The sequence below is a fragment of the Gallinula chloropus genome (genome assembly GCF_964237585.1).
Source record: "Gallinula chloropus genome assembly, chromosome: 1".
NCBI lineage: Eukaryota > Metazoa > Chordata > Aves > Gruiformes > Rallidae > Gallinula > Gallinula chloropus.
Genome location: NC_140085.1, coordinates 20,460,730 through 20,487,343, shown reverse-complemented (window position 1 = coordinate 20,487,343; position 26,614 = coordinate 20,460,730). Strand labels below are relative to the sequence as shown.

At 53.9% G+C, this 26,614-nt stretch overlaps 2 protein-coding genes across 4 annotated transcripts in view; both read right to left on the bottom strand.

Moving 5' to 3' along the window:
* Positions 1-486: 486 nt before the first annotated feature.
* On the bottom strand, positions 487-7,587 carry EIF3D (eukaryotic translation initiation factor 3 subunit D). 3 transcript variants are annotated; one of them, XM_084269195.1, is made up of 15 exons: positions 7,495-7,587; positions 6,984-7,117; positions 6,610-6,655; positions 6,120-6,256; positions 5,922-6,007; positions 5,373-5,445; positions 5,133-5,248; positions 4,800-4,932; positions 4,051-4,198; positions 3,664-3,794; positions 3,305-3,390; positions 2,956-3,085; positions 2,354-2,496; positions 1,270-1,550; positions 487-583 (listed from the first exon to the last, which is right to left on the bottom strand). In XM_084269195.1, the coding sequence occupies exons 2-15, from the start codon at positions 7,104-7,106 to the stop codon at positions 570-572; spliced, it is 1,647 nt and encodes a 548-aa protein (XP_084125321.1). In that variant the 5' UTR covers positions 7,107-7,117; positions 7,495-7,587; the 3' UTR covers positions 487-569. The 3 variants fall into 3 exon arrangements, with proteins under 3 accessions (XP_084125321.1, XP_084125323.1, XP_084125322.1); XM_084269197.1 differs by having other exon boundaries at positions 5,133-5,245; XM_084269196.1 differs by lacking the exon at positions 7,495-7,587 and having other exon boundaries at positions 6,984-7,225.
* Positions 7,588-22,105: 14,518 nt separating this feature from the next.
* Positions 22,106-26,614, bottom strand: part of CACNG2 (calcium voltage-gated channel auxiliary subunit gamma 2) — a gene marked incomplete at both ends in the record, with an annotated part of 51,227 nt that continues 46,718 nt past the window's right edge. The window contains 2 exons of the mRNA XM_084269789.1: positions 22,106-22,641; positions 23,146-23,286. Coding sequence (XP_084125915.1) covers positions 22,106-22,641; positions 23,146-23,286 — 677 coding nt within the window. The remainder of the gene's footprint in view (positions 22,642-23,145; positions 23,287-26,614) is intronic.

The following is a 26,614-nucleotide window of genomic DNA, read 5'->3' as shown; positions in this document are numbered from 1 at the left end:
GCCCCGCGCTGCCCTCGCTCCCCCGCCAATAGAGACCGGTCTCGGCCCCGCTGCCCCCGCCCCATGGCGTGCGGCACGTGGCCGCCACCTACGAGGCGCCGCGCGTGACGCGAGGCGCACCTGGCGCGCGGGTCCGCTGCGAGCCGGCCGGCTGCCCCCCCCCCGCCCACGGCCGCACCTGCACCATAGAGCTCGCGCCGCTCCGCTCCTCCCGCGCGGCGCCCGGCGGCTGCCGCGCGCGCCGAAAGGGGCGGGGCCGCGGGGCCGCGCGGGTGAGGGGGAGGCGCCGCACCCCCCCGCGTCACGTGACGCCGCCGCCGCCGCTTCCCGCCGCCATGGCGGCGCCGCGCGCGCGCACTAGGCGCCCGGGGGCGGAGCGGGACACTTAAAGGGAGAGGCCCCGACTTCGCCTCCACCCCCGCGGCCGCGCCCCTGCCCCCCCCCTCCCTACCCCCCCCGGCCCGTGCCACACGCATCACAGCCACGTCACTGAAGGAAAGCAACTTTATTCCACTTCCTCCCCCCTCAAGCTCCTCCAGCGCGGGCGGGCTGGGGCTCGGAGAGGCCCCTCAGCTCTCTTCCTCTGAAAGAGAAGGGAAAGGGTGATGAGACCCGGCAAGCGTCCGCCCACAGCACCCAGCGGGGCAGGGCAGGAACAAGCAGCACCAGCCCCCCTGCTCCCAGGCACTCAGTCCCCCACAACTGCCCCTCGCCCACGACCCCCGGTGGGGCCTGTAGAGTCACCACAGGTTACAGCCCTGAGCAAATTAATGCGCCTAAAGTTTCCCTGTAAAATCCACACCCTGGTGGAAAAAGAGTGTTTTCCCAGGTCAAAGGGTTCCCTCCCCCCGTTGCCAGAGCACACAGTGGTCACGTGAGGGAGCACAGAGGGCTTTAGGCAACACAGCCAGATGGCAGGTGTCCACCATGGCACCACTGGACTCTGTGTTCCCAGACTGACCCACCAGCACCGGCTCAGCTGCAGCACACCCCTTGCAAAGCCCTCCCTGCGCTACCTCCTCCCGGGTAGGGCAGCACAGTCTAACAGTGCTGCTCTTTCTGCTTCCAGCCAAGTACTCCCAGCGTCACTCACATCTTCTCCACCAACAACTCCCACCCTCAGGACCACCCATCCTACAGCCTCACTCCTCTCCTGGTGTTACAGGAGTCAGATCTCACCCTTTAAACCCATTCTTTGGCACAAGTCACCCCTTTTAATCCAAGCCAGTAGATCACTTAAAACCACAGATCACTGTGTATGTTACAAACCTTCCTCTTCCTCTTCTTCCTCCTCATCCTCCTCATCTTCATCAGAGCTGAAGGTGCCATCAGGCAAGCTGTAGATCCGGATCACCTGCTTGTTGGGGTCTTTGAGGATGAGGTACTTCCCCTCATCAAGTTTCATGCAGATGTCGATGACACATCGCAGGATGCCCCAGGCGTTCTCTATGCTCAGGTTGATCTGGCTGGCAAACTCATTAGGCTTGAACTGCTGCGTGCCCAGGATCACATGGCGGGCAGAGTCCTTCACATGGTAACGGGACACGTACCTGGTGGGGGGAGAAGGAACCAGCGTGGTGTCAGGAGACTGATCAGTGAAAGAGCAACACCAAGAAAAGCAGCACAATGGTCTTTAAGTTTCGGGGGTTTGGCCTGAAAAGTCCCAATACTCCAGCAGCACAAGCTAAGAGGAGCTCCTGGCTACGAGCTGTCGATCAGTAATGTACCACTACCCCAAGTCAGAGGGGGTGCCACAAGAGACAGAGAAGAATTAGTCTGACAGGTAATAACTAAGCCAATGGCATGGCTAGCAGGAAGCCTGGACCTACCCTGAGGCAAATGCATCAGTCCCACCCCCAGGGACAGAACCTAGCACTGCAGGACCACCTGAAGCGAGTCAGTAAATGCCTCTTGTTCACTACCCACAGCACTGACTGATTTTAAGCAACAGTACAACAAGGGCTACGGGAATACCTTCCCTCCACCCCATCTCCCGGCAACAGGGCACTGAGGATCTCAATCAAATTACTGACAGGCAGCAGTTACTGCATTTATTTCCCTTGCTGGCAATCTCAGCAAGTTGGCAAAGAGTCATGGAAGCTGCCCCCCCCATCACACCCACAAGGTCACACAAGGTCAGTCCACAGCAGGGGCACATCAGCCAGATGATGAGGGGAAGCAGCTTCCAGCAAGGCTGCTGTGCTCACTGCAAGTCTTTCCCCCTTCACCACTCAAAGCACAGGGTGATATTCCAATTACTTGTTCCACAGACGGTTCACTTTGAAATATACTTTGAAATATATTTGATGGCAAATGCACCTGGAAGATGTTTGGTGTGAAATCCTGGTCTTACCCGAGCTTAAGATATTCCGATCCAGCCAGCAGCGCGCAACAGGTCCAGCGGGCTAATTTGTAGCTGTTGTTTTTCAGCTCTGTGGCAATCACAGCTCCTCGCTGGGAGTCGAGCTTCTGGCGCCAGTCTACTCCATTGCAATACTGAGAAGGGAATCAAAACTAGGGTCAGCTTAACCCAGAGGCTGTCATCTCTTCAGCTACCTTGTCAGCACACAGGGAAGTTTCTTGTCTACCTTATGATACCGTACAGGGGGATGTGAACAGCAGCCTGCAGAGAATGCCCTTGCGCCGCAAAGGGAGAAGCGTGAGGGTTTGGCCAGTATTTGTGGCACTGGTTAGGAAGGGAAGTTTGTGAGGAAAAAGTTCACAAGGGAAGCAGGGGAACAGGTCTGGGGACAAGAATATGGTTCAAACCAGCTACCTCACAGCTGGGGGTTAATCCCATCAGCATGGCTTGGCCACCAGAGCTCTACTCCTCTGGTGACACATGAGCATGCGGGGGACACTGCCAGATGTTTGTCTCATCTTGCCTGCTGTGCCTGGCACGTCAGGCAGCAGTGAAGCAGTCAGAGCTAGCTTTGGGGTCTCATTCTTCCTCACCCTGGAATCCCACTCGTTCAGTGTTTTGATGTTGATGAATGACACTTCTCCATTGGCTCCTGTCATCACACCATCGTGTTCACAGCGGACAATGAGATCGATATCATCTCCCAGCTTCCACCTTCGATATCTGCCAATGAATAGTCCAACGGCTTATTTTTGACCCTTGCTCTCTTCTAGACCCATGTTAAGTACTCAGCAAAATCCTTTCCCCCCTTCTGCTAACTCTGAGGATATCCAAAAATCCCTCTCGTGGTAAAGCATCTATTAATAACACTCCTGCCTTCTCTTGCATCGCGCTGACATCCTGTCCCCCTGCCAATCCTGGGCATCAGGGAGATGAACATACCTGTATGCAACAGAGGCGACTTCGTTTTTATCCATGTCATCCTCCACAAAGGGGTTTGGGTTGGGAAACTTGTATTTCTCCTTTCCCTGCAGAAGAAAACAAAGGGTATGTTAGGAGACAAAGCTGAGGGAGCTCTTCCCTACTGGATAAATAATCCCTTACAGTGACAATAGTTACTTTCCCCTATACCAAAAAAAAAAAAAAGAGAAATATTAAGACAGCTTTGAACTTTATTCCACAGTGTCACACCGCTCACCAGTAGTTCTACCTTCTGTACTGCACTAAAACAGCCTTAATGAATTATCTTCTTGAGGATTGCCAAACCACAGACCCCACTACCCACGACTACGCAACCTTACCATCCTCAGACACTGCTGGGAGAAGTTATGATTGATGTAGGTAGCTTCCATGGCAAGGTTGCGTGGAGAATTGAAGGAGTTGCCCTCTTCCTGCGGTGGTTCATTGGCTGTTTCACTCACTGTCAGAAGGTCTGGGAAGAAAACCAGACACAAATGGTTATACTCGGGGAGTAACTACATCAGCTTCAGTGAGTCTCTTGCCCCCACGTTGAAGCAGATTGAGATGAAGTTACCCCCACAGCCAGCAAGGGTCCTGCAGGAATTGGGTTGTTCTGGGGGGGTCTCAGTCTGGACACCGAGACACAGAATGAACTTAAAAAACAGCACAGATAAAATCAGACCCTTTAGCTATTGTAACAAGAGATTTCTTTCAGGCTTTTTCCTCACCAAAATCTGAATTGTCTCTCTTGTCAAAGAAGAGCTTGGATCCAACTCTCTGGACAATAATGTCCCAGGAATAGACGGAGCGAGTGCAGCTCATCAGTGTGGCCAGGATGGCATCTGTGGCAAATACATTCCCTTGGGTCTTTGCCAGCTACAGATACAGGAGGAGAAAACTCTGTTTTAGCAACAAGAACCAACACCCCTTCCCTTCCCCAGCCAAGTGCAGAAGCGTTAGCAAACACGATCCCGAATGTCTTCTCCCACGCCAAGGAAGCCAGACTGGCAGGTACATCACCAACTGCTACGCAAAGCGCGAGGTACTACCCACCCTCAGCTGAAGGAGGGAAATGTAAGAAACATGCAGTCCCTTGGGAAAGATCTGGCTCCTCACTGCTCATCTGCTCAGAGAGAGGAATCTCTGAGCCTTCACATCTCCAAAAGCAGAAACCTCAAGAACCACCTCTCTGGACATGAAGTTTCTTTCCCAACAAAGCTCAAGACTGGTCTGCCTGCCCTTCCAGAATTACAGCTTTCCCTCAGCCAGCATTCCTTGTTTTGCATGAATCTAACTGTGCCTTGGGCCCAAAGAAATCATGACACTCGATAGGGGTTTTTTGGTTTTTCTTTCTTTGCACACATAGGAATCTGGAATTTATCTGCCCTTAACTTTGGTCTGACCATGACAGGGTTGTCTCTAACAACAGCACAGACCAAGCAGCACACTATTGGGCTTTACAAACCAGCAGACATACCTTCCGGATAACTGGGTCATCAGTAGTAGTGACGGTGTGGAAGATGCGCTTAATGCTCCTCAGTAGCTTCTCATTCCTTGTTGTAATGCGGTCAAAGGCTTTGTCATAGTATTCTAGGGCTCCACAGCACTCTCTGCAGAGGCAAGAGGACCATCTTCATGACCTCCCTACACATAACACCACCCAGATTTGAGTCATCTGCTGGGTGTTCCATTACTTCCCCCTGCTTTGGCTACTTCACACCAGGGCTGGCCAAAGAGACCCCTTGCCCTCCTGTTTTCCAAAAATCCTGTCAGTTCAGTAGACAAACTAATGTCTGTTTCAGGAACTCACATGTCCTGCGGCTCCGACACCTCCAGGTAGCGCATCTTCATCAGCCGAGGGAAATCCATCTCTTCTTTCACCTCCCAGTCACTGCGGACTTCAACAGAGGAGTCACGAGGCTTCTGCTGTGCAGCCACAGGTAGGACAGAGAGAGAAAGAGACACAGCACATCAGGACTGGTGCAGGAGGAGCTGCCTTGTGAGCACAGCCAGAGAAACCAAACCGTCACAGGAGCAGAAAGCTTGTTACCTGTGATTTTTGGTCCCATTTCTGCCTCACTCCAAACTGTTTCTGAAACTTCTTTTGTAGGCGCAAGCGATCTCTAGAATGACAAACACATGAAGAGCCATGAACAGGAGTTCCTGATCCCTACATGCCACAACCGCTCCCACACTTCCAAACTACCACCAGAGGAGCAATGCTTTTAGGCAGCGAGCCACTGAAACATTTGCTGAGCTGTCTGCTGATCAAGATGCTCTAGGAATTAAAAGTTCTGTTCTCTGCTCTGAGCAGCTCTTTAAATATTTTCATCTCCAAAGAGATGGTGTGCTCTGCTTCAATACATCACATTTGCTTTCTAACCACAACTCAAAAACCCTTCTGAATTCTTAGACAGCCGTTTGAAACCCATGCTTGCAACTACTGGTGACATCAGCAGAGCATCGGACTTGAAATATCCTCAAGTTCTTTGCTGGCTGTTCGTTCTGGCAGGTTCTGTTCCAGTAACCTAACAAGTTCATCAGCAGTATGTTCACACACTCCAACCCAAGCACGGTGTGCTCCTATCTGCTGCCTCACCTCTCCTTCTGCTTGGCACTCTTTGGCAGTGTCTGCATGCTGAACTGGAGCATGTTCCGACGGTCCTTGTCTCTCCGAAGGTTCCTCTGCAGAAATTGAAGAGGGAAAAAGAAAAATAAACCACCACATTTTAATGTTCTTTTAAGAGTAATTGCGTGCTGCTGAAGCTCTCCTCTGGGCCTGTTCCAAACATGTTACCTGTGCAAATCGCATACGATTCCTCTGGTACGCGGTTTTCTGTGTTCGTGCGGTATCCACCAGCTGGAAGCTTGTCTCATCCTCCTCATGGAAATAGGCATATTGACTTCCACCACCAAACTGTGACGAGTACTTATCTGAAAATAAACCAAAGCATCTCAACACCAAGCTTCTAGCCCTTTTCCCCCCAAATTCCCTTCAACTGCCTTCACCTAAGTCTGACACAAAAACTGGGGACTGCTGCCTCACTCCAGCATGTTTCCTCCCCCCACCAAGCCTCCCTGAGAAGCCCAAGTCACAGGACAGTACAAAACTCAGGAGTCTGCCCTAAGGACAGGGAGAGGCCCATGGAGCTTCACAACAGAAGCAGCTTCCCTTGCTGAGGGTGCAGGCCACACCAGAGCAGGTGTGACACATAAAGGCAGGAATGACGCTTGCAGAAAACTTTGTAGGAAAGAAGCCACAGGAGCCGCCACCAGACAACACCTACTTGTGTATCTCTTATCCTGATACGTGGCTCCTGTCCAATCAGCCACCTGAGGACAAGCATAAAGAGTCAAAATCAGTCACTTTTAACCTGATAGGTATCTCCCCCCACTCCTCCCACCTCTGATTTGCATATGCAGGGCTTCAAACAGCAAAGGCAAATACTACTGTGCACTCCAACAGTAACCCTCTCCACTCCCACCTCCGTTCCCCTGCCCTAATTGTTCACAAATGTGCCAAGTGCTAGGATAGGCTGCAAAGGGTGTTGGAACAGCTGCCATAGCAGCAAGAAGCAAAACCCAGCAGCAAGGGGCAGAGGTGGGATGCCAGAAGGGCTGCCCCAGCAGCAGCCCACCACACCGTGACACGACCCAGTACCTTTCCCAGGCGGTCTCCTTTACTGAAGGGCTGGTAGGGCATATCCTTGAACTGCTCAGGCACAGCACAGGGGCCCCAGCCGGATGGGTTGTCCTGGATCACGGGTGTCACAAACTTCGCCATTTTCTACACTTCTACGCAGGGGAGAAGGAGAAATGAAGCCCCGAGCCCCGCCTGCCGCCCCGCCGCGACGCCCGCTGCCGTGAGGCACCGGGAACGGCGGCCTGCGAGCCCGGCACCGCGCCCTGCCCACGGCGAAGGGAAGGGAAGGAAGGCAGGGAGGTCACCTCCGCCGGACGGGGCCGCGGCAAAGGCAGCGGCCGGGATAGGGTGAGAGGGGCGCGGGGAGCCCCGGCCGCCGCCGCCGTGTGTGTGTGTGCGGGGAGGGGCCGCGACCCGGCCCCACCGGAACCGGTGGCAGCGCCGGGGCGGGGCCGGGGGTCCCACTGCCCGCGGGGGGGTGCCGGTAGGAGACGGGGCCGGCGCGGCGGGGCCCCGACACCCCTCTCACCTGCACGGCGCCCTCACGGCCCCGATGGCGGCGGATGCGGCGGCGGCGGCGGCAGGAGGCGAGGAGAGAGACCTCGCGCAGCCCCGGCGCGCCCTTTCCGCGTCAGCGCCGCGCGACAGCGGCACCGCCGCGCGTCACTGTCGTAAAATTGAAAAAAAAAAAAAAAAAGAGGAAGCAAAAGGTCGCCGCGGAGCAGCGCGCGTGGCTGCCGTAAAGCGCCTCCGCCACAGAGCGCGCGGCACGTCACGGCCGCAGGGCGCAGCCGAGCCGGGCTAGAAGGGCCGCGCCGCGCGCTCCACGAGCGAGTGGCCGCGCGCGCCTGGGCGGCGCGTTCCGGCGGCGGGCGGGGGCGCGCGAGGGGTGACGGGCTGCGCCACGTGCGGCCCCTGCCCGGGTCGGGCTGCCCCGTCACCCGCCTGCAGCGCTGTGTGCCGGCACCCGCACCGCCCTGCCCCGTCACCCGCACTGCCCTGTCACCTGCACTGCCCTGTCACCCGCAGCGCCCTGTCACCCGCACTGCCCCGTCACCTGCACTGCCCTGTCACCCGCGCTGCCCTGTCACCCGCGCTGCCCTGTCACCTGCACTGCCCTGTCACCCGCAGCGCCCTGTCACCTGCACTGCCCTGTCACCTGCACTGCCCTGTCACCCGCGCTGCCCTGTCACCCGCGCTGCCCTGTCACCTGCACTGCCCCGTCACCCGCACCACCCTGTCACAAGCACCGCCCTGTCACCTGCACCGCCCTGTCACCCGCACTGCCCTGTCACCCACACTGCCCTGCCCTGTCACCCGCACTGCCCTGCCTTGTCACCCGCACTGCCGTGCCCTGTCACGCTGTTTTCCGCAGTCTCGCTCCTTCCCCGTGAGCGCCCGACGCCAAGCCGAGCAGGAGTGGGGAAGAAGCGGTGCCGGTGGTGGTCGGCTCGCTCTGTCTATCCAAACACTCGGGTTTGGCTCTTGAGTAGGAGGCCCGGGGGTGACATATGACAGAACCACTCTGTTTGTACCCGGCTGTCACAGAGAGGAGGGAAAACATCATTCTCCGTGTCTGCTGAAAGCAGGGAGCTCACACGGCCACGGACCGGGGGTCAGAAGCACCCTCTCCCCAGCTGTAAGGATGACTGAACTTTCTGGAAACGTGGGAGTCCTCTAGCACTGGTACCTCAGCGCCTGGCAGGTGACTCCTGCTGGGAATGGTTTCGGTGTAACCGACCTGCCCGACCGCGGTGGGGTGGGATAACTTGTCCCCCGGTTATCTGCTAATGTTATGAAGATAATCTGGGGTTTGTGACCACACAAGGGGCTGCCCAATCTTGAGAATTTTTAATTTTTTTTTTGTTTTTCCTTTGGAAGAACTTGAATTCAAATTATTTGGCCTGAAATCGTGTTGGAAGAACACTGGTCTTCAGCTTAGTCAAAGGACGACTTTAATCACTAGCGCACGGTCACCCACCCGGTTGTGCCAGGTTGTGCTACACAGATGAGATGGGATTACTGTGAAGTCTGGTAGGTAAATTCCTGTTCTCACAGGTAAAAAGCAGAGATGGAAGTTGAGAGATTTATGACTTTGATAGAGAACAGACTTACAGGGCTCTGGACAAGAAGTATGTCAATAACGCCACATGTCATGACAGGAATCGTGACTCAATGCTGTGCCTCTTAATTTTCTCTCATATGCAACCGCTTGAAATGAAAATATATTCCAAACTATGCAACGGTTTTGTAGAAAAGCAGGTATTTTTCAGGCTGTAGTTGTGTGATCATTGAACTGGCTTTGGGGTTTAGCAGTTGTTACAAAACACTTGACCTAGAGAGCTAAAGAGGTGCGAAGAATGGGAATTGCAGTTGCCTTTGCTGTATTCACAGTGGGGTGCTCAGTGTTTTGCATTGCCTCCGATGGTTTTCCTTGACCTCTTGGAGGGGAGACTTAGGGCTGGACGTTTGGATTCAACTGTATGGCCTTTCTGGGAGCCCGCAAGCCAGTCATTTAACACAACTTGTGCCTTGGATCCCTGTCTCTGCAGTTGGGATAATGTTTCTTCTCAGGGAGTGAGGGCAATAAATCATTAAATCTCAGATGTTCCCATGCCAGAGTGATTGAAATTTTCTCTACCCCCAAAAAGAGCTGGGTCCAGTTTATGGATCTCTCTAGCTCACAAGCTAAAAACTCTTCAGAGAATTTTACTGGGTATCTTTCACCTAAGAAGAGTCTAGATCAATATTTTCCAGGCAGAGAGGAGCGCATTTTCTCCTTTATTTACCACTTGTAATTCCTCCTTGAGAAAGAACTGAAGCCGCAGCAGTCTCTGCTTTGCCAAGACACCCTGCCATTAATCAGAAGTGGGATTATTAAAGCGCTTTTCCCTGCTAGCGAAAAAATCCACTTATAGAAATACAGTTTATAAAATACAATTTGTAACTGTCTCACCTAAACAGCCTTTTTGGAGACAAACATCATTAGTGCTGGAACAGCCTCGCCGGTCGCTGGCAGTGGCTGAGTGTGATCCCAGCTCCAGGTAACCCCTGCAGCACCCGTCTCTCACCCTTCCCAGCTGGGGCAATGGGCCCAATGGGCTCAGAGGGGCAACTGGTGGAAGGAGCTGCTATGCTCATGTCCTGGTAAGGAGGTGGTAGTAAAAGGAGCAAGAGACCCTGAACGCTGGACTAGGAATGAAGAGAAGCAACGGTAAATGGACCGAACACCTGAAAGCCCTTCCTTTCCATGGCTTCCCCTTTCCATGGCTTCCTCTTTGCTCCTGAGGTGAGGTCCTTAAAAGAGAATGCTGCTGTCTCCCAGAGCTGACAGATGACGTGCAGTTTGGGCTTAGTGCATCAGGCTACCTTTTCTGGAGGCAGAGGAGGGTATAGGTGTGGGTTAGATGAGAGAGCGTATGTGGGGATTGCCCATTGCAGGATAAATGCTCTTCTGGGCAGGGACAGAACCTTCCAGTTTCTCACAAAGGGGAAGAAACGTTCCAAGAAAAACATCCACTCTGGAAGTGGGTGTGATTTGCTGCCCCGTTTAGCTCGAATTTGCAAGGAGAGAGGAGGGAGTAGGTCCATCTCACTTTCCCCTTTGTGCCAGGCACTGCATGTCCTGTCTCCTGTGCTGGGATGCATCCGGAGCCCCGCAGCTGCGTGTGCCTCTCCATCCTGTCCTGCTGACCCCACACACCGCCAGTGGCTCAGCGCCCGGCCTCGAGCTGTCGTTAAAGCCACGTGAGATACGTCGTTTCCCGGAAATGTGCTCGAAATACACTTGCTTGCAATCATTTGAGCCTTGATCCGTAATTTCAGTTCATCAGTTAATTAATCACTTAATCAGTTAATAAGGCTAATCATTCTTCCCTGGAAGATGCTCATGAGAACAGCCAGGATAAATTGCTCCCATCTGTTTTTTCATTCTTGTTTCCCGCTTCTCCATTTTTGGGCTGTGTGCTGGTGTTAGCAGATCCATGAAAGAGGGGCTCACTCCAGCACCGTGGGTGTTCCATTCTAAAACCTTCCCTGCCATCATCCTCCACCGCTTTTTGGGCCTTGTTGGAGAGCTGTTGCTCTGTGAGCTGGCTCTGTGTTGAGCAGCAGCCTCCTTCTGCTGAGTGAGGACAAGATGCAGCTCAGGCAGTCTTACCAGAGGTTTGCCAGGTTTAAATGAAGGAAAACAAGTCCAAGCGCCCAACCCATTAGGGGCCTTTCCTAGAAAATAGATCCCCTCTCCCTTGACTGAAGATGCCTTGGAAAGCCTTACGACAGGGGTTGCTTTCCAGCTTGCGTGACTGTACTTCCACTCAAAGAGGCAGCTGAGGATTGGAAGACTAATGTTCACATTAAAACACTATTTTCCAATAGTTCCTTCTCTCATTCTTGTAATGAATGCATTGCAAATAGCCAGTTGGGGTTTTTTTCCTCACTGAACACCAAACACACCGTATGCCTGTGCCATATGCTGAGGATCCACTGCCCCACGCTTCTTGACAAACCCAGGAACCAAGGGACACCGTCTCCAGCCTTAATGCCTTCTCCCTGTGGAAAAGCTTGACGTTTACTCACCTTTTCAGGTCAGACTATTCTTCCAAAGTCTTTTTCATGGTCTCTAACGTGGCAAAACTCACTTTTGGCTCCTGGGCTCTCATTGCAACCAACCTTGGCCATACATGAACTGGCTCCTGCCACAGGCCAATCTTCACAAGCTGGAAAGACTCACTGTCCTCCCCTGGCTGCCGCCTTCGCATCCCATCTTTCCCATTGCACTTTTAATCTTTCTTCCCAGTCTGTGTTCTCCGAGGCCAGGCGCTTCGCTGCGACACGTGGCCTCCTTTTCAGCACCGTCTTCCCTCTCCCGGGTGCCCTCCTGGAGGCTGAACTGTAAACCTGGCCTCCTCACATGGCAGTTGCTCCCCAGCTTTTTTTGGGAAATGCTTGATTAGGTTTTCAGGAACCCTGGAAAAACGTCCATAAAGCAACTTTACCGTGCACGTGCTGCGATTCCCATTTTTAATTTGCTGCCTGTGCGATCTAGCAGGGCTGGGAGCAGGTGGCACCTGGCAGATCTGCTGCGTGTGTTCAGACCAGCCATGTCTGTACAGTAAGGTCCACGCAGGAAATGTGCTGAGTTTATTACTCTGGGTAGCAGATATTGCTTTCACTGTGAAGCTTTCTTCCTCTTCCTCCTCCTGCCATGCTGAGCTCTCCCTGCAGCTGCTGGGCTGGGCCGTCTTGCCCTCAAGGACAGACAGAAACCTGGCAAGGGCAGGGCTTCCCCTTCTTAAGCCACGTTGCTCTGTAGGCTGGGCTCAGAGCCTGGCCTTGCACTCTCTGCTCCTTCCATGCTACCGGGAAAAGCCACAAATATATAGCGCACTCAAAAACTGTCCTTCTCCAAATTGGTGCTGTCTCTCATCCAGCTTTGACTGGTTTTATTGCTGGTGTCAGATCTCTCCCAAAGCCTCTATAACTTGGACCATCAGGGCCTGGACCACACGTAGGTCCACAAGAGGTAGCATATATCACACTGCGTCCTCATCCTTGGCTGCTGAACGCTGCCCTTCCCAGAGCTGTAGCAGGAGCCTGGATCTGGCTGTCTCCGCACAAACTGTCAGTGAGATCGCCTCCTTTGATCTGCACTCAGCGCTGGATTTTATCCCAGCAGCCAACAGGCTAATTCCACAAGTTTATTCTACAAAGCTCAATTAGAGCAGCTGGCGCCGGCAGCGTCCCTGCTGGCTCTGAGCCTGCAGAAGGAGAGGAAGGCTGGTGCAGTGGCTGGGGTGTGAGCTTGGGAGTCCACAGGCTGAGCTGCAAATTCCCGCTCTGCAGCTGTCCTCCCGACCACCCCAGTATGCCTTCCTGGTGGGAGTTTGGCACCTCCACTCTGTGCAGGGAGGGACAACATTTCTCCAGCTCACTGGAGGAAAAATACAGTAGATACAAGCTATTGTGGTGATGGGGAACCATGTCAGCAGAAGCAGAAGCAGGTCACAGCTGCTGCATCTGGGAAATGCTGCATAGACCCAGCTGGACCAACAAGGAGGAAGAGGATGGGTTTCAGGGGGTGCAAGGCACACCATGCCTTCTCACCACTGAGTTAGCAGTTCGCTTTTCAGCTGCAGAAGCCTCGCTCCATATCCTGCAGTTCTCCAGCGCCTGATTACATTCAGCACTGCCCTGAAAAGAATCCTAGTGCGTGTGAGCCAAACCACGGGCAACATGGGCTTTATTTACAAGGGCCCTTGCCCAGCACAGAGGCACCCACAGTTACTTCCTTCAACATCATCACTGTTACATTAATCTCTGTGAAAAAATCAGAATCTTCTGGGGCTGACCATGCTCTGCATGTTTATACAGATGCTCCTGGTCTGGCTGATCCCTCATCTGGAAAGCTAATTGTTTATGCCAGCCAGGCAAAGAGGACAAGACATCAGGAGGTAGAGAGTCCAAGTGATTTCTACTAGGGAGCAGAGTTGAACCCCATTTGTGCAAGACCTAGTTATCAAGGCAGTAAGGAGCCAAATGCAGATGCTACTTATGTGTAACATCCTGTTCCCCTCCCGGGGACTCTGAGGGAAGTCCCCACAAAAGAGAACAGCGGCAAGGGACATGCAGCAGCTCAGCAAGCCCAGAGTTGCCATTCTCTTCTCTGCCCCTTAGTAGGTCAGAGACAGGGCTGGCCGACATGCTTGGCCAGGGACAAATGTCCCTCTCAGGGTACAGGGAGTACAGAGCCTCGGGGCTATTCCTTCCTCTCCTCTTGAGCAGATTTCAGTGCCATCTGCTCTCTTCTGTCTTTGGAGGAGTCAGCCGGGTGCTTTTGTCCCTTCTGGCAAAGCCATGCTGCGTACATCCCCCATCAGGCACCCCAAGGCAGCCGGGAAAGGATGCGGTCTCAGCCCTGCTCCAGAAAGCTCCCACTGCAGCAGCCCAAGGTCTTTCTTTCTCTCCTCTTCCTTGTCTGCAGCTTGTCCCTCTGGATGAGGCACTTCCCAAGGTCACAGCTGATTCCCAAGGTCAGGTCTAGGCTTTGTTCTGGCCTGTGCAGGAGAGGATGGGAAGGGTCTGGGTCTGGGTCTGGGAAGGGATCTTCCCTGCACCAGTCACTCCCCAGAAGGGCCCATGAGCAGCGCCGAGCCCTTAGGGGAGAGCACCAAGGGCAGGAGGAGACATGGAGCAGCCGTGGGGCTCCCTGACCTGGGAACTGCTCTATGGGATTGCTCTTTTCTCTGCATGCCTGAAGTGCCTCCCTGCTAAGCACTCCTGGATGATCCCTGGCCTGGCACCAGCTGGAGACCAGAGGAGCTGCAAAATTTAGAGGACAAGAGGTGGGGAGGCTTGCTGATGGCCGGCAACTTGCTGGGACGTGCTGCTTCAAACCTCACAACCACACTAAGCTCAGGGTAAGAGTTTTGTTGTCTTCCTTCCTCTCCTGAAATCATACCTGCTCCTGGGCTGGCTGGAGCCTGTCTGGGGTGGGAGTGAGCCAAATGCCCGTGTCCAGGTGAGTTATGTCATTGTGTCCCCTCCAACGTTTCCTGCTGGGAGGGGGATTGAGGAGAAGAAGGTAGGAGCCCTGGCACACTGGAAAGGGTCCCCCCACCACCCCTATGCACCAGTGGGACACCTGGCAAGGGTCCCAGTGCTGCATCTCCTGCTGGAGCTGTGAGGATGCTCTGGCTGCCGCACAGTGCAGCTCTGAGACTCCGCTGCTGTGCCGTGCTTGTCCCACGGGATGGCACTGCCTGCTCAGGAACAGGCAGCCAGGCCGGCGCTCCTGGCAGGCACAAATTCAGCAAATTAAACGGTGGTGGCAGATTCTGATTGACAGGTCCCTAGAGAACAAAGTCCCTTGTTTTCTCCATCCCCGAGGGGATTAGGAGCAGCAGGAGGAGCAGCAGTGATGAAAACTCTTTCCCAAGTCCAGCGCTTTGCCCTTGAAGATCTGTTTCTGGGACTCAGCCCATACCCGGAGATCTTGACCCCTTTCTGAAGCTGCCGGTGCTGGGCCGGCCGGCTCCTTCACTGCCGACTTTCCGCAATGTCAAGAGCCAAGCACTGCGGAGGATGCCGAGGCCGCCCGGCCCGAGCCCTCAGCCCTGGCTGCACACACACCAGCCTGTTCTCCCCTGGCACTCCACGCTGGGGGGCGAGGCCCGGGGGTTTCAGTAAAGGGCAAGCGAAAGGAGGCCAGCAGCAGGGTTTGGCGTCATTCGCACCTTCTCCTCTGCGGTGTAAAACTGGCACAAATGACAACACTCTGCCAGAATGGTTCACGTCTGCCTTGGCTCTGCCAGAGCCAGGTCAAAGCTGGGATTTGTAGCCTGGGAGGAGGGAGGGCTGGGCAGGCACCCAGCCACCTGTCTCCTGCCCCTGCCGCTGTGCCCGGGGGAAGCAGCACGGCCCATCGGGGTCCTGACTGCTCATTTTTGGGTCCTCACTGCAGCTCCATGCCTAGCAGGTCCTCAGGACTCCTCTACCAGACGGTGGCTGACAGTTCTAGGATGGAGTATCCACCATAGACACTGGGATATCACAGATGCTTGCCCTAACCTCGTGGGCACAGACCCCCAGGAAGAGGTCTTTTCCCTGTCCCCTCTCCCAGGCTAGAGGCGAGTTTCTGCTTTCTATGGAGCATTTTGGCCACACGGTTGCTCTGGAGCTCTGCAGAGCCCCCAAAAATGTGGTGTGGGCACACTCTTTTGGGTCAGGACTTCTTATAAATGCCCTGCCAGGGTGAGCAGCAGCATACTGGGCAGCAGCTCCCATGGTGGCCAGCTCCATACCTCAGCTTAGCAAGAGGGGTGACTTGTTCTCTGCTTTTGGATTGAAAACTCAGGCTGATGGCATTTTAATTCATATCCCCGTAAACTGTATAGGTCTTTAGCTACTCTTAAAATTTACTCTTCCTCTGCCTTGTTTCCCTAGCAAAACTGTTGCCTCTTCTTTTTGTGTCTCCAGAGGGTGTCCAGAAGGGTCTGGGAAGAGGAGGGGAGCAGCCCCAGCAGCTGGAAGGCACCCAAAAAAGGAATCCTGAGTCATCTGAAGCCACCTCTACCCTCAAGCAGACCTCTGGGGTATTCCACTGGCCTGCCTTTGGCCAGCCTTTCTCACCTAGGGGCTTTCCTTAGGTTTACTGTACCTCCTCAGAGACCCCCTTTCTCCATCAGCTTTCCTTCTCGAGCCTCTCTCCATCCTTGGCCTCAGTGAGTGGCTTTTGAAAGGTGAGATATGTGACTGTCTTCCTCCCGTGTCAGTCCTCACACACAAGCAAAACAGTAGGCTTGTGTGCCTGACACTTGGCCTCTCTCTGTAGCCACTTGGCACTAAAAATTATCTGCAGAGAAAAGTACTGGGCTCCATACCTGGGTCTTAATTTCCTCCCTCACCAAACCATTATTGCTAATTACCGCTCCTAGGTGTTTAAACCATTTCAGTGATGCTGTTAGAAGCCCGGTGTTAATTTAATAGCCAAGTATCTGGGTTTCCCCACATGAGGAGCTCAAAGTGTCTCCCACAGAAGCAAAACCCAGCCAGCCCTGGCTGTGGTCCATACAAGAGAGGCAGCAGAAGAGCGTTGAGCACACATTTAACAGCAGACCCACCAGTGCCAGGATCTAGGCATTACTCAGCAGGAAGTGCTCCTTTGCCCCTTACTGTCCCCCAAAGGGAGCCCTCTCTTCATCCATGCTGTCTCCATGGCAAAGGAAGACCTGGCACCACTGCCAGTGCTGGCCAGCATCCTTTGGGCAGACCATGTCCTCTCGGGCCACAGGACATTCTTTGCCAGAGCTATCCTATGGGATTGCTCAGTCTGAGTAGGGCAGCACTGTCCCTGGCCCATGCCCTGCCTGCCTTCCACCCATCCCTGGCCAGTGTTGGCAAGTGTCCCCTCAGATTTGAAGGGGGAGGCTGTCAGAAATCAGCCCCATGCAGGACTGGGCACTGCTGTCCTCTGGCACCTGAAAGCAGGGAATGGCCAGTGCCCTCACAGAGGTCCCAGAGCTGAGGTGCAACAGGGACCTGGCTGAAGGCATCAGACCAGGTGTTGCCTGCTGCATCCCTACTCCGACTGCACTGCAAAAGGCCTGCTGGCTCCCCTTCCCCACTGCTGGGGCTTGGGACTGGGGCAGGGAGACTCTTTCAACCCAAACATTTTAACTAACCTCTTGGTCACAAGTCTTCACTTCCCCAGGATATCAGTGGCTTGGTGCTGTGGAGAAGACCCTGGTGCCCTGCTCACAGGGTATACCAAGAGCCCCCTGATCACACAGCCAGCCCTGGGAGAGGCAAGCAAGTGGCATGGGGAGCACTGAGACCCAGGAAGGGCACAAGGTAATGTTCCAGGGGCTTGTACACACCCCATCACTAATGTGCCATGAGAAAGAGGGGGAATGAGGGCTCCTGCCCACACACAGGCACACACAGGCCCTTTGCTTTCAATACCGCCCCTTTAAGATATCATTTAATTTGACAGATTAATTAGTTAATGTTTGTAAAGTGCTTTGAACATGAAAAGTGCTGTATAAGTGCTGAGTATTAGTATTAATTATTATGGCATGGAGGCTGGCCCTGTCTGAGCAGCATTCTGCACGCCTAATACCAGGCCAAACTGTTCCCCTGCCTCTCCCCCTCTGTGTCCCCATCCTGTAAAAGCCAGGAGAAAGGGAAAAGCAGAGGGGAAAAAGGAAGACCATCTATCCCCTGTGAGGAAGGGGCTCCTCATGGAGTCATCTAGGGGGGCTGCGCAATGCACCCCTTCTGCTCTGGACAGGGTACCCTGTGGGAAGTGGAGCTGCATCTCCCCAGTGCCCCACTGGCACAGGGGGGGATGAGGGAGCACACGCTTGCCCCCAGCTCTGCAGTGGGCTGGGGTTGGAATCATTGCAGAGAAGGTGGTGAAGATGCGGGGTCTGTTCTTCAGCTCATCCCACCCATGCCTGGTTGGGGGCACTCAGCACTGGGGGCTGCTTCAGAGCCAGGCAAAGGGGTGAGGAGGGGGTGAACAGGTTTTGGGGTCTGTGAACTAGACAGGATGGGGAGGTGGTGGCACACTAGATGTGTGTGTGGCAGGGCTGGGAGCTCCCTGGCGTGCCCCGGATCCGGTGCCTGTCCTGCTTTGCTGCCTCTCCCCTCCTCATGCCCTCTTTCTTGACTGGTCCCTGGAGGAGAAGCAGAAATGGGGCGGCGGGCAGACCCAATTACCTTGGCAGTGAAGCATCCCACCGGCTGGCCCATGAAATGTGTGTCTGACTGCATGTTGGGGAGACATGGGGTGGGTGTGAAGTGCTACCGGGGGCCCAAAGGATAAGGGTGAGCTGGAGGGGGTTGTGCTGGATGGGCAGGGAGGGCTGGAGTGGGGACCTACAGGTGCCAGCCAGGGGATCTGGATGGTGAGCCCTAGATGGCGGGGAAGGACTGTGATGCCATGATCAGACTGCTACCCATCAATGTCTGCCAGGACACCTGGAGCCAGGTGTGCCTTCACTCTGCTGCTCGCCTCCACTGGTGCTGAACTATCCTCCCTGGTCTCACCTGCATGTTCAGTTCATAGTCTCACTCAACTGACATGGGTCAGACCCTGGCTATACTTCAGAGGGGCTTTGTCACTCGGGCGGATGCCCCTCTCTGTCATACTTCCAAGCTGGCGATGATGGGGCCTGGTCTGCTCCAGAAAGCCACAGAAGGTTCCAAAGCAAGGAGGAGCCCATCAAAGAGTGAAGGGAGTGGGAGGTGAGTGGATTTGCTAGGACCCCAGTCCCCTTTGTGGGGCTCTCACTCCGTCCCCTGCTGCCACCTCACCCATTTCTGGGTGAGTAAGTAACCCCCCCACTCCAGGCTCCTACGCTGAGCATTTCCACCAGGCCACCGCCGCCAACCCAGCTACTGAGGACATTGCCAGAAATGCCACGAGTGGCTGAACAAAACCCCAAACCCATGTAAGGCCCCCTTTCTTCTCTCTTCCCTTTCTGGGCCCTGAACCCTGGGCGAGTTCTGATCTCACCATGAGTTCTTGGCTGCCACAAGAGCTGCTGCATTTGAGTGGGAGTTGGGGTATCATCCCTTGGAGTAACATCACCCTGGGAGGAATGGGACAGGAGGGGTGATGCTGGAGGTTAAATGGGGGCTGGAACAGATGTTTTGGGGGGAAGCAGGGAAAGCCCACACATGTGACTTGAGTTTATCTGCACTTACTTCAAAAACAGTTGTGGCAAAGCCCTCTCCTCTTGCCATGTCCTTCCTCCTTGTATCTCAAAGACTTGCTTGAGAAGAGCAATTGAAGCAAGACTGTCCGCTGTATCGCTAGAGGACAAAACTGTCCGCCAAAGTTGATTATCTTGCTGGCTTTCCAGGTACTCCTCCAGCACAGCAGGACAATAAAACCCCTTCCCAGTAAATCCACATAAACGAGGACCAAGTTATAAAAAAAAAAATCTTTATTTCATGTACCAGGATTTTTTTTTTTGTCATTTTCTCTTTTTAAAATTTTTTTCTTTTTAACAGTCTGAAAAAAACCACAAAATAAAGAAAATGGAGGTTTGTTTCTTGTACTGGTTTGAGCTGGACATGAGCAACACCCTCAGAAAAAAGCTTCCTGGCCAGCTCTTGCTCCCACTCTCCCCTTCCCACCTGGCCCTGGGGGCGTGCTCGGCCCTGTGAATGCTCCCCAGCTCTGCGCCGCATTGAGTGGCTGGGGATGGAGACCCCAACACCGCCCTCCCTTTATGCTGTGGTCCAGGAAACAGGCTTTGACTTACTCCTTGGGGGGCAAGGGCATGGGGGTGGGAGCGTTCCCTGTGAATAATTTTTAAAGGGTTGAGGGGGTCATGGGAGGAGATTTCAGCGGGGGTGGGGGGGGGGTAGGGGTGGGGGAGGTGGGGGGGTCTGGACACCCAGTTGAGCTGCTTACATGTTTTTGCCCTGTGATGCCGGTTTTGGGGGTGGTCCCCTCTCACTGCAGTCCCCCATCCTGCCCTAGAGCAGGGAGGGGGTTGGTTAAAGCAGCTGGAGGGGGGTGGTGGTGCAGGGAGGATCAGACTGCTTTTGAGCAGAAACCCTGCTGGGACCCGAAGCAGGAGACTGCACGGCTCCTAAAACTGGAGCAGCAGGAACGGGGACAGAAAAAAAGTCAAAAAGTGGGTCTGAGCTGCCGAAGGGCTCAGCAGCCCCATCCAGACAACCGTCGACCTAGAGCACTGCCACTTCTAGGGAGCAGCCCCCAAAGGGGCCCCGTCCTTGCCCCAAGCTGGCCAGCGGCTCATGGGGTGTCACAGAGGTACTACCCCCCATGGTTCCCCTGTTGCCACCTCCCCTCCTGCCTGGTGGCAGCCATCATGGCAGGAGCTGGATTAAAAGTGGTTCCTTGCCCTGTTCCCCTGACATGGCAGGGAAGGAGGGGGCACCAGCCAGGCCAGAGGTCCCGGGGAGGGATGGTGGGGGCCCAGCTCTCCTCACTGTTGTGGTTGAGACCACAGCAGTCTGGGGACCCCTCAGAGACAGGGGTAGGAGAACAAAACGCAGCAGGTGTGGTGACACCCAGTGGCTTTGCACCTCTCCCTGGCATGGCTACCGGGCCTCAGGGGCCTCAGATCTGGAGCGGGGGGGCTGCCTGAGTTGGGGGCTGGGGGGATACATGTGTCAAGACCAAGCAGATGGGGATAGGAGCAATTTCAGAGAGTGGCTAGGTGGGCCTTGCCATGCCCCCACATGGCTACAGACCCACTGGTGCGACCTAAGTGGGCATCTGGGCAGATTTGGGGGCTCACAGCTGCCCCAGGGAGCCTCTGGAGCATTCACAGGAGAGTGTGCACATGGCTGGGCACACACGTGCAAGCACAGGCACACGTGTGCACGAGTGCTGCCCTGCCCCCATATCAGCGTGCTGCCTTCGGCTTTGCCCTCCCATTCCCCCTCCACACATGAAGGGATGGGAGCCCCGGATCCCTCCATCAGCCCCCCCGCCCTCTGCCTGCGCCTCCCACCCCGCACCCTGCTGTCTTTCCCTTTTTTTTTTCACAGTTTAAAGCTGGAGAAAACAAAAATGAAAAGAAAAAAAATACTATCTGTTTTTCTTGCAAGTAAATCCACTTATTAATATTTACATTTATTTATATCTGTTGTTTTATTAAAAAATTGCCACTTTTTTTTAAGAAACCTTTTTTTGTCCTCTTTTTTTTGTTTTTTTTTTGTTTGCTTCTTTGTCTGTGTGTGTGTGTGTCTTTATTTACTGTGTCTGTTTGCTTTTTGCACTGTCACCGTTAACCCCAGGGTCCCCAGGGCTGGGGAAGCAGGAACAACCCCCCTCACCCTGGGGACACTGCAGAGGGGTGACTGTATCGGCTCCTGCACTCCCAAGGGACAGGAGTCACTCGTAACCCCTGTGAACCCATGGGGGACGAAGGGGTCTCCATGGATCCCAGGGGAATGGAGCAGGTCGCAGTTGATCCCGGCACCCCAGGATCCTCCATAACCAGCCCAAGGACACCAAAGTTGCTGCTGGCCAAACCCCCCATCCCCTGTTCCCCGAGGAGCCTCTGCTGGGTTAAAGGTAGTGAGAAACAAAGCACAAAATTAAAGAATAACCCCCCCCCCCAAAATCCAAAGAGCTGCCTCCTCCTCCTCCCACTTGATTTATTGTCATTTGTTATTTCTTGGTTCCCTTTTATTATTTTTTTAAGTCTGTTTTTATTAAATGTTAAAATAATGGTACATGGGAAATCATGCATTTTCTTTTAAATTTATTTCTATTTTTTAAATCTCTCTCAGTTTTAAAGTTTTTCTTTTTTTTCTTTTTTCTTTTTCTTTTTTTTTAAAGAATTTTTTCACTGTTGTCTCTTTCCTCACGTTTCCTTTTCGTTTGTTTGTTTGTTCTCTCGCTTGTTTGTCTGCTTATCTGCTTGTTCCTTGGTTTTTTGTTGGTTTTTTTTTTGTTCGTTTTTGTAGTTTTTTGTGGATTTTTTTTTTTTTTTGCGTTGGGAAGGTCCCCACTCCCCCCAAGGGGCGCTTCCACCTCCTCCTTCCCCCTCCCACCGCTGCCCCCTGCCCCCTTCCACCCTCCCCACCCCGCAGCCCACCCCATCTCCTCCTGCCCGCTCCTGCCCCATTTTCAGCTCCTGGCAACGGCTTCATACCGGGGTGGTCCGGCGGTTGGCTGTGTTGGTGTGGATAGAGTCCTTGTTCTCTTTCTGGATACAGTTGTGAACCTGGAGGAAACTGTTATCCCTGTCGGAGTTGTAGGTGGCGGTGGGGGTGGTGGTTGCCTTCAGCGGGTCCCTGGTCAGGGTGTACATCGAGATCTCTGTTGATGGGAGGGTGTTGAACCCTTTGATCCCGACAGGAGAGGCATCCCTGGAGTGTGAAGGCTCAGTGGAGCGGGAGCTGGAGCGGCTGCGTCTCTGATAGCGGTACCGGTAGCTGGGGATACGGGTGATGGCGGAGGACTGGAGGTAGTCCGTGGCACGAGCGTTGGCGCGCAGCTGTTTGTGCCGGTCTATGAACATGTGGACAGCCAGCACTCCCACCATCTCGGCTATAATGAAGGACAGGGCCCCGAAGTAGAAGGACCAGCCGTAGGAGTAGCTGTTCTTCTTGGAGTCACTCTTGGAGGGGTCTCCAGCGTTGGCTGATATGTATACGATGATGCCAATTATATTACTCAGACCTGCCAGTCAGCCAGCGGGGAAGAGAGAGGGAGATGTCAGGACAGTCGCACATGGCAGTGGTGGGGACTGTGGAGTTGAGTCCCTGCCCCCAGGAGGAGAAAGAGGAGGACACCCAACCACCCATTCATTCCCTGGGCAGCTTTCCCTGGGAAACCTGTGCAAGACCCTGCATGCCTGCTTGCATCCCTGGACTGCACTCCTAGCTGGTCCCTGAGAGACACTGGATGTAGGGAAAACCCCTGCCTCCAGCAGCCCCCTCACAGTGGGAAAGCCCCTGTCTGCTGGGTGCTGCTGCCTGCCTCTGGCAGGTGAGCAGGCAGGGTGAAGAGGCATCCTTGGGAGGCTGGTTTCATCCCGAATAAGGCTCATCGGGGTTGGGAAGCACACACTCTCCTGCCTAGGCAACCGTGTCTCTGCAGGGTGCTCCAGCTGGGCAGACACACCCCCCACCCCTGCAGTCCCAAGCCCATCTTCAGGGCGTCAGGCCCTGCATGTCCCTTTACCTGCAGACACGAAGAAGATGCCGGCACTAAGGATGATGTTGTGTCGGGTTTTGTAGAACTCGCTGGCTGCAATGCAGAGTCCACCCATGAAAAGCAGAATCACACTCAGGATCGGGAAAATACTAGAGGCTCTAACAGCCCCTGTGGAGGAGAGAGGGAGGGGAGGCAGAAAGAACAGTGCCGGTGTGAGAGAGAGGAAAAGGGGGCACGGAAGCAGCAACGGGGCAACGGGGACACGCGGACACATTTTGTGGGTGGGGACAAAGAGGAGAGAGAGACACACAGAGGGCAGCGTGCAGGCAGGGAGTAATTCAGGGAAGGATAAAGGTGTTGGGGGACAGAGAGAGGGAGAGAGAAACAAAGTGTGTCAGAAGAAGAGTGGTCCAAAGTATCTGTCTTGTGCCCTGGCCGCTAATGCGGCCATAAAGCCAGTGGCCTGGTGCAGGGAGGTGGACGGGGCTGCAGGGCTGGTGTCCGAGCTGGGAACCTGCCTATGCTGCCTGTCCCTGCTCCGCTGTCTTTTCCTCTGGTTTTGGGGGGACTGCGGGCTGGAGGGGGAGCCCCAGATCTATCCAGCTTCTGCAGGGTGCTGCTGCTCAAGCCTGCTCTTCAAAGAGCAGCAACCCAAATGCTCCCTGCAGAGCTGCTCCTTCTCGAGTCCTCCCAAAAGGGCACAAGCATCTCAAGGAGAGATTTATTTTTCTTTCAGAGCTGGGGAAGAGCTAAGGAGCTCCCGGTGCTGCGCAGAGCCCTGTGGCTGCAGTGGGCACCGAGAAGTGAAAGTCCCAGCCCTGTGTGTCAAAACGGAAGGCTCATCCTAGTGATTAAACATCTGGGCTCCTTTCAGAGGACAGAGAGGGATTTGGATGTGCCAGCTCCCACACACGCACGCTCTCCATCAGTCGATACGGAAGAGCTCAGCCAGCAGAGGGCAATGGCACAGACGCACATGTGTGCTCATACACGCATGCAAAACGTACCCCAGAGCTTCTGGGGGTGACTTTCTGGTATTTGTGCAGTGAGAGGCCAGGGCTGTGTATGCGCACACCCGTGCACACATGCACACACACACACTGCTTGTGGGCTGTTCAGTGGGTACCAGTGGTCAGCCTGAGTTTTCTCTTGCCAGTATCCATATATTTTTTAACCAGGACAGCCTTCCCTCCTTCCTTCCCAAGAGAAAATAAGTTGTTAAAGTGTGAAATGAAGCCTTGCTTGATAAAGACAAGTATCAAATAGGCTGGTGCAATTCTGCTTGTGGAGCAAAGACCTGGAAGGGGGCTGAAATATAATCCTTCCTTGCCTGCAAGAATGAACCCAACTAAAACAAGCTGGGGTCTTTTTCTGAAGTGGGCAGGGACCATGCTTCAAAGACCCTGCTGGTATCAGGATCCTACCCCGCATAAGCAGCCAGCTCTTTGAGGGGAGCCCTAGACCACTGCCTCTGCATGAAGAATGCAAAAGGCATAGAGGAACCTCTCTTGCTTGCTTTCCAGTTCTGCCTGGCCGTGTTTCAGGGAACAGGATAGTGATAATAACCATCTTAATAGCTTCTGGAAAGCAAGGCAGGATTTGACAATGTGAAGCTTAAATGGCAGTAAGCAAACATCAAGCAGACACCCGCTGTTAAGAGGGTTTCCAGAGAGATGCTTGGTCAGTCCCACAGCCTGGCCCTGACCACATCAGTTTTATCTGGGTCTTAATTCTGAAATTCACATATGTTGGGAGAACACAAAGCTGCTGGCTGACCCAAGAGCTGTGAGCATTATGTGATGAGGAGGACAGCAGCCAGCTCAGCCCCTGCTTTTGCTCCTCAGGAGGACCACGCCAGCAAAAGAGGGGCAGAATCTCATCCATTTTTCCTGGGTCAAGAGACTAAAGAGAAGGGGACTCATGATGGTGTTTAGATGCTCCCTTGTTTCATCTGTCTACCCTCCAACTTGAGTGTCTTCTAGCAAAGAAACGTGGGGGTGTTTCTGCTTCCTCTCTGACAACAGGCATTTTGTTTCAAAAAGCCTATGACACCTTACGTGAACAGCTGACAGAAATAAAGTCCAAACCCTTCTAGCAAGACCACCAACACTTCCCCACAATCCTCAGATCCCCTGAATGAGGGAATCACCTAGTACTGGTACTAATAAACAACTTCTTCCTAGCTGTTCTTGCCAGCACCTCCAGGCATTGCCATGCAAAGCACTCCGGCACTCTGGTTTGGCAGAATTCCTGGGAAGAAGCTGTTCAGTGGGGTCCCTCTCCAGTCAGGTCTAAGCCAGCAGAAATCCCACTTCCCTCAGGAGTGACCTGTGTAGTCCTTTATTGATTTGCCAAATCCCTCTTTGAACCTGGTTCTTTCTTGAAAAGGGCCCTACCCTGGGAACACTGTCAGGCCCTGATGCTGGGCCAGTTTTTGTCTTAAGATCTTGTTCCCTCTGAGGGAACAGACCCAAGATGTTCGCCCCTTTGCCCCAAGTCTTCTTTCTGAAGCACAGTTGATGTTGCCAGCAGCCTCCTCGCTCCCAAACAACTCTGTGAGAGCTGGTTTGCCCTCAGAGACGGCCTGCACAGTCACTGTGCAACACCAGATCAAACCCCAGTATTCAGCTCTGCCGTTCAGGGGCCACGCAGCGATTCAGAGCCTGACGCTGCAGAAAGGCAACTGAAAGAAGCAATTTCCCTGGGTTATTTACAGTTTACAGTGGATGAAGAACTGTTTGAGAAACCAAGAGGAAGCAGCATAAGATCTGCCTCTTTTCACATACAAATGAGCCTCGCAGAGCCTAAATTATCTCTCTCATCCCTGCCGCAGGGCTGGGTCTCCACATCTGGCTTGGAGCACGCCAGGATAACAAGGAGCTACTCTGAAAGACTCCCAGCCTTTAGAGACCTGTGATGCTTAACCTTGGGAGGTCAAAAGCTCTTATCTCAGATTTCTGAAGGGAGTAGATGTCTTCTCTTGATGTCAAAAGGCATTGGGCTTGTGGAGGGAGGGCAGGATAGCAAGGTGGGGACCTAAGAGGAGTGATCCCTGTTCAGATGTGCTAAGGAAAGAGCAAGCTCCTGCTTCTGGGATAGGTGAAAGTGCTGACTTGTGATCAGGGAGGGTAAGACATGATGTGGATCTGCTTGTTGCCCAGGCTGCCTTCCTTGTCCCCATGCACAAAGCAGTGGGAGCTTCACCCGCGTGTTCCAGGCTGGACTCAGAGCCCAGTTTAGGTTTCTTTACAGAGCAGGAAGGGTACAGCTTCCCTCCAACAGGCTCTCAGTGAGCACCAGGTCTTTTCTTCAAGGGGCTCTGACTGTCCTTTTTTCCTGCTTCCTGTTCCCATCACTAAAATCGCTAAACCCAGCAAAGATCAGATCTGCAGCCTCTGTAGACAAGTGGTGTTTTGGGAAGGGTGAAGACATACATAGGTGCTCCGCAGACATAGTCCAGGTAATTTCTTAAGTATGATACAACTGGCATTACAGG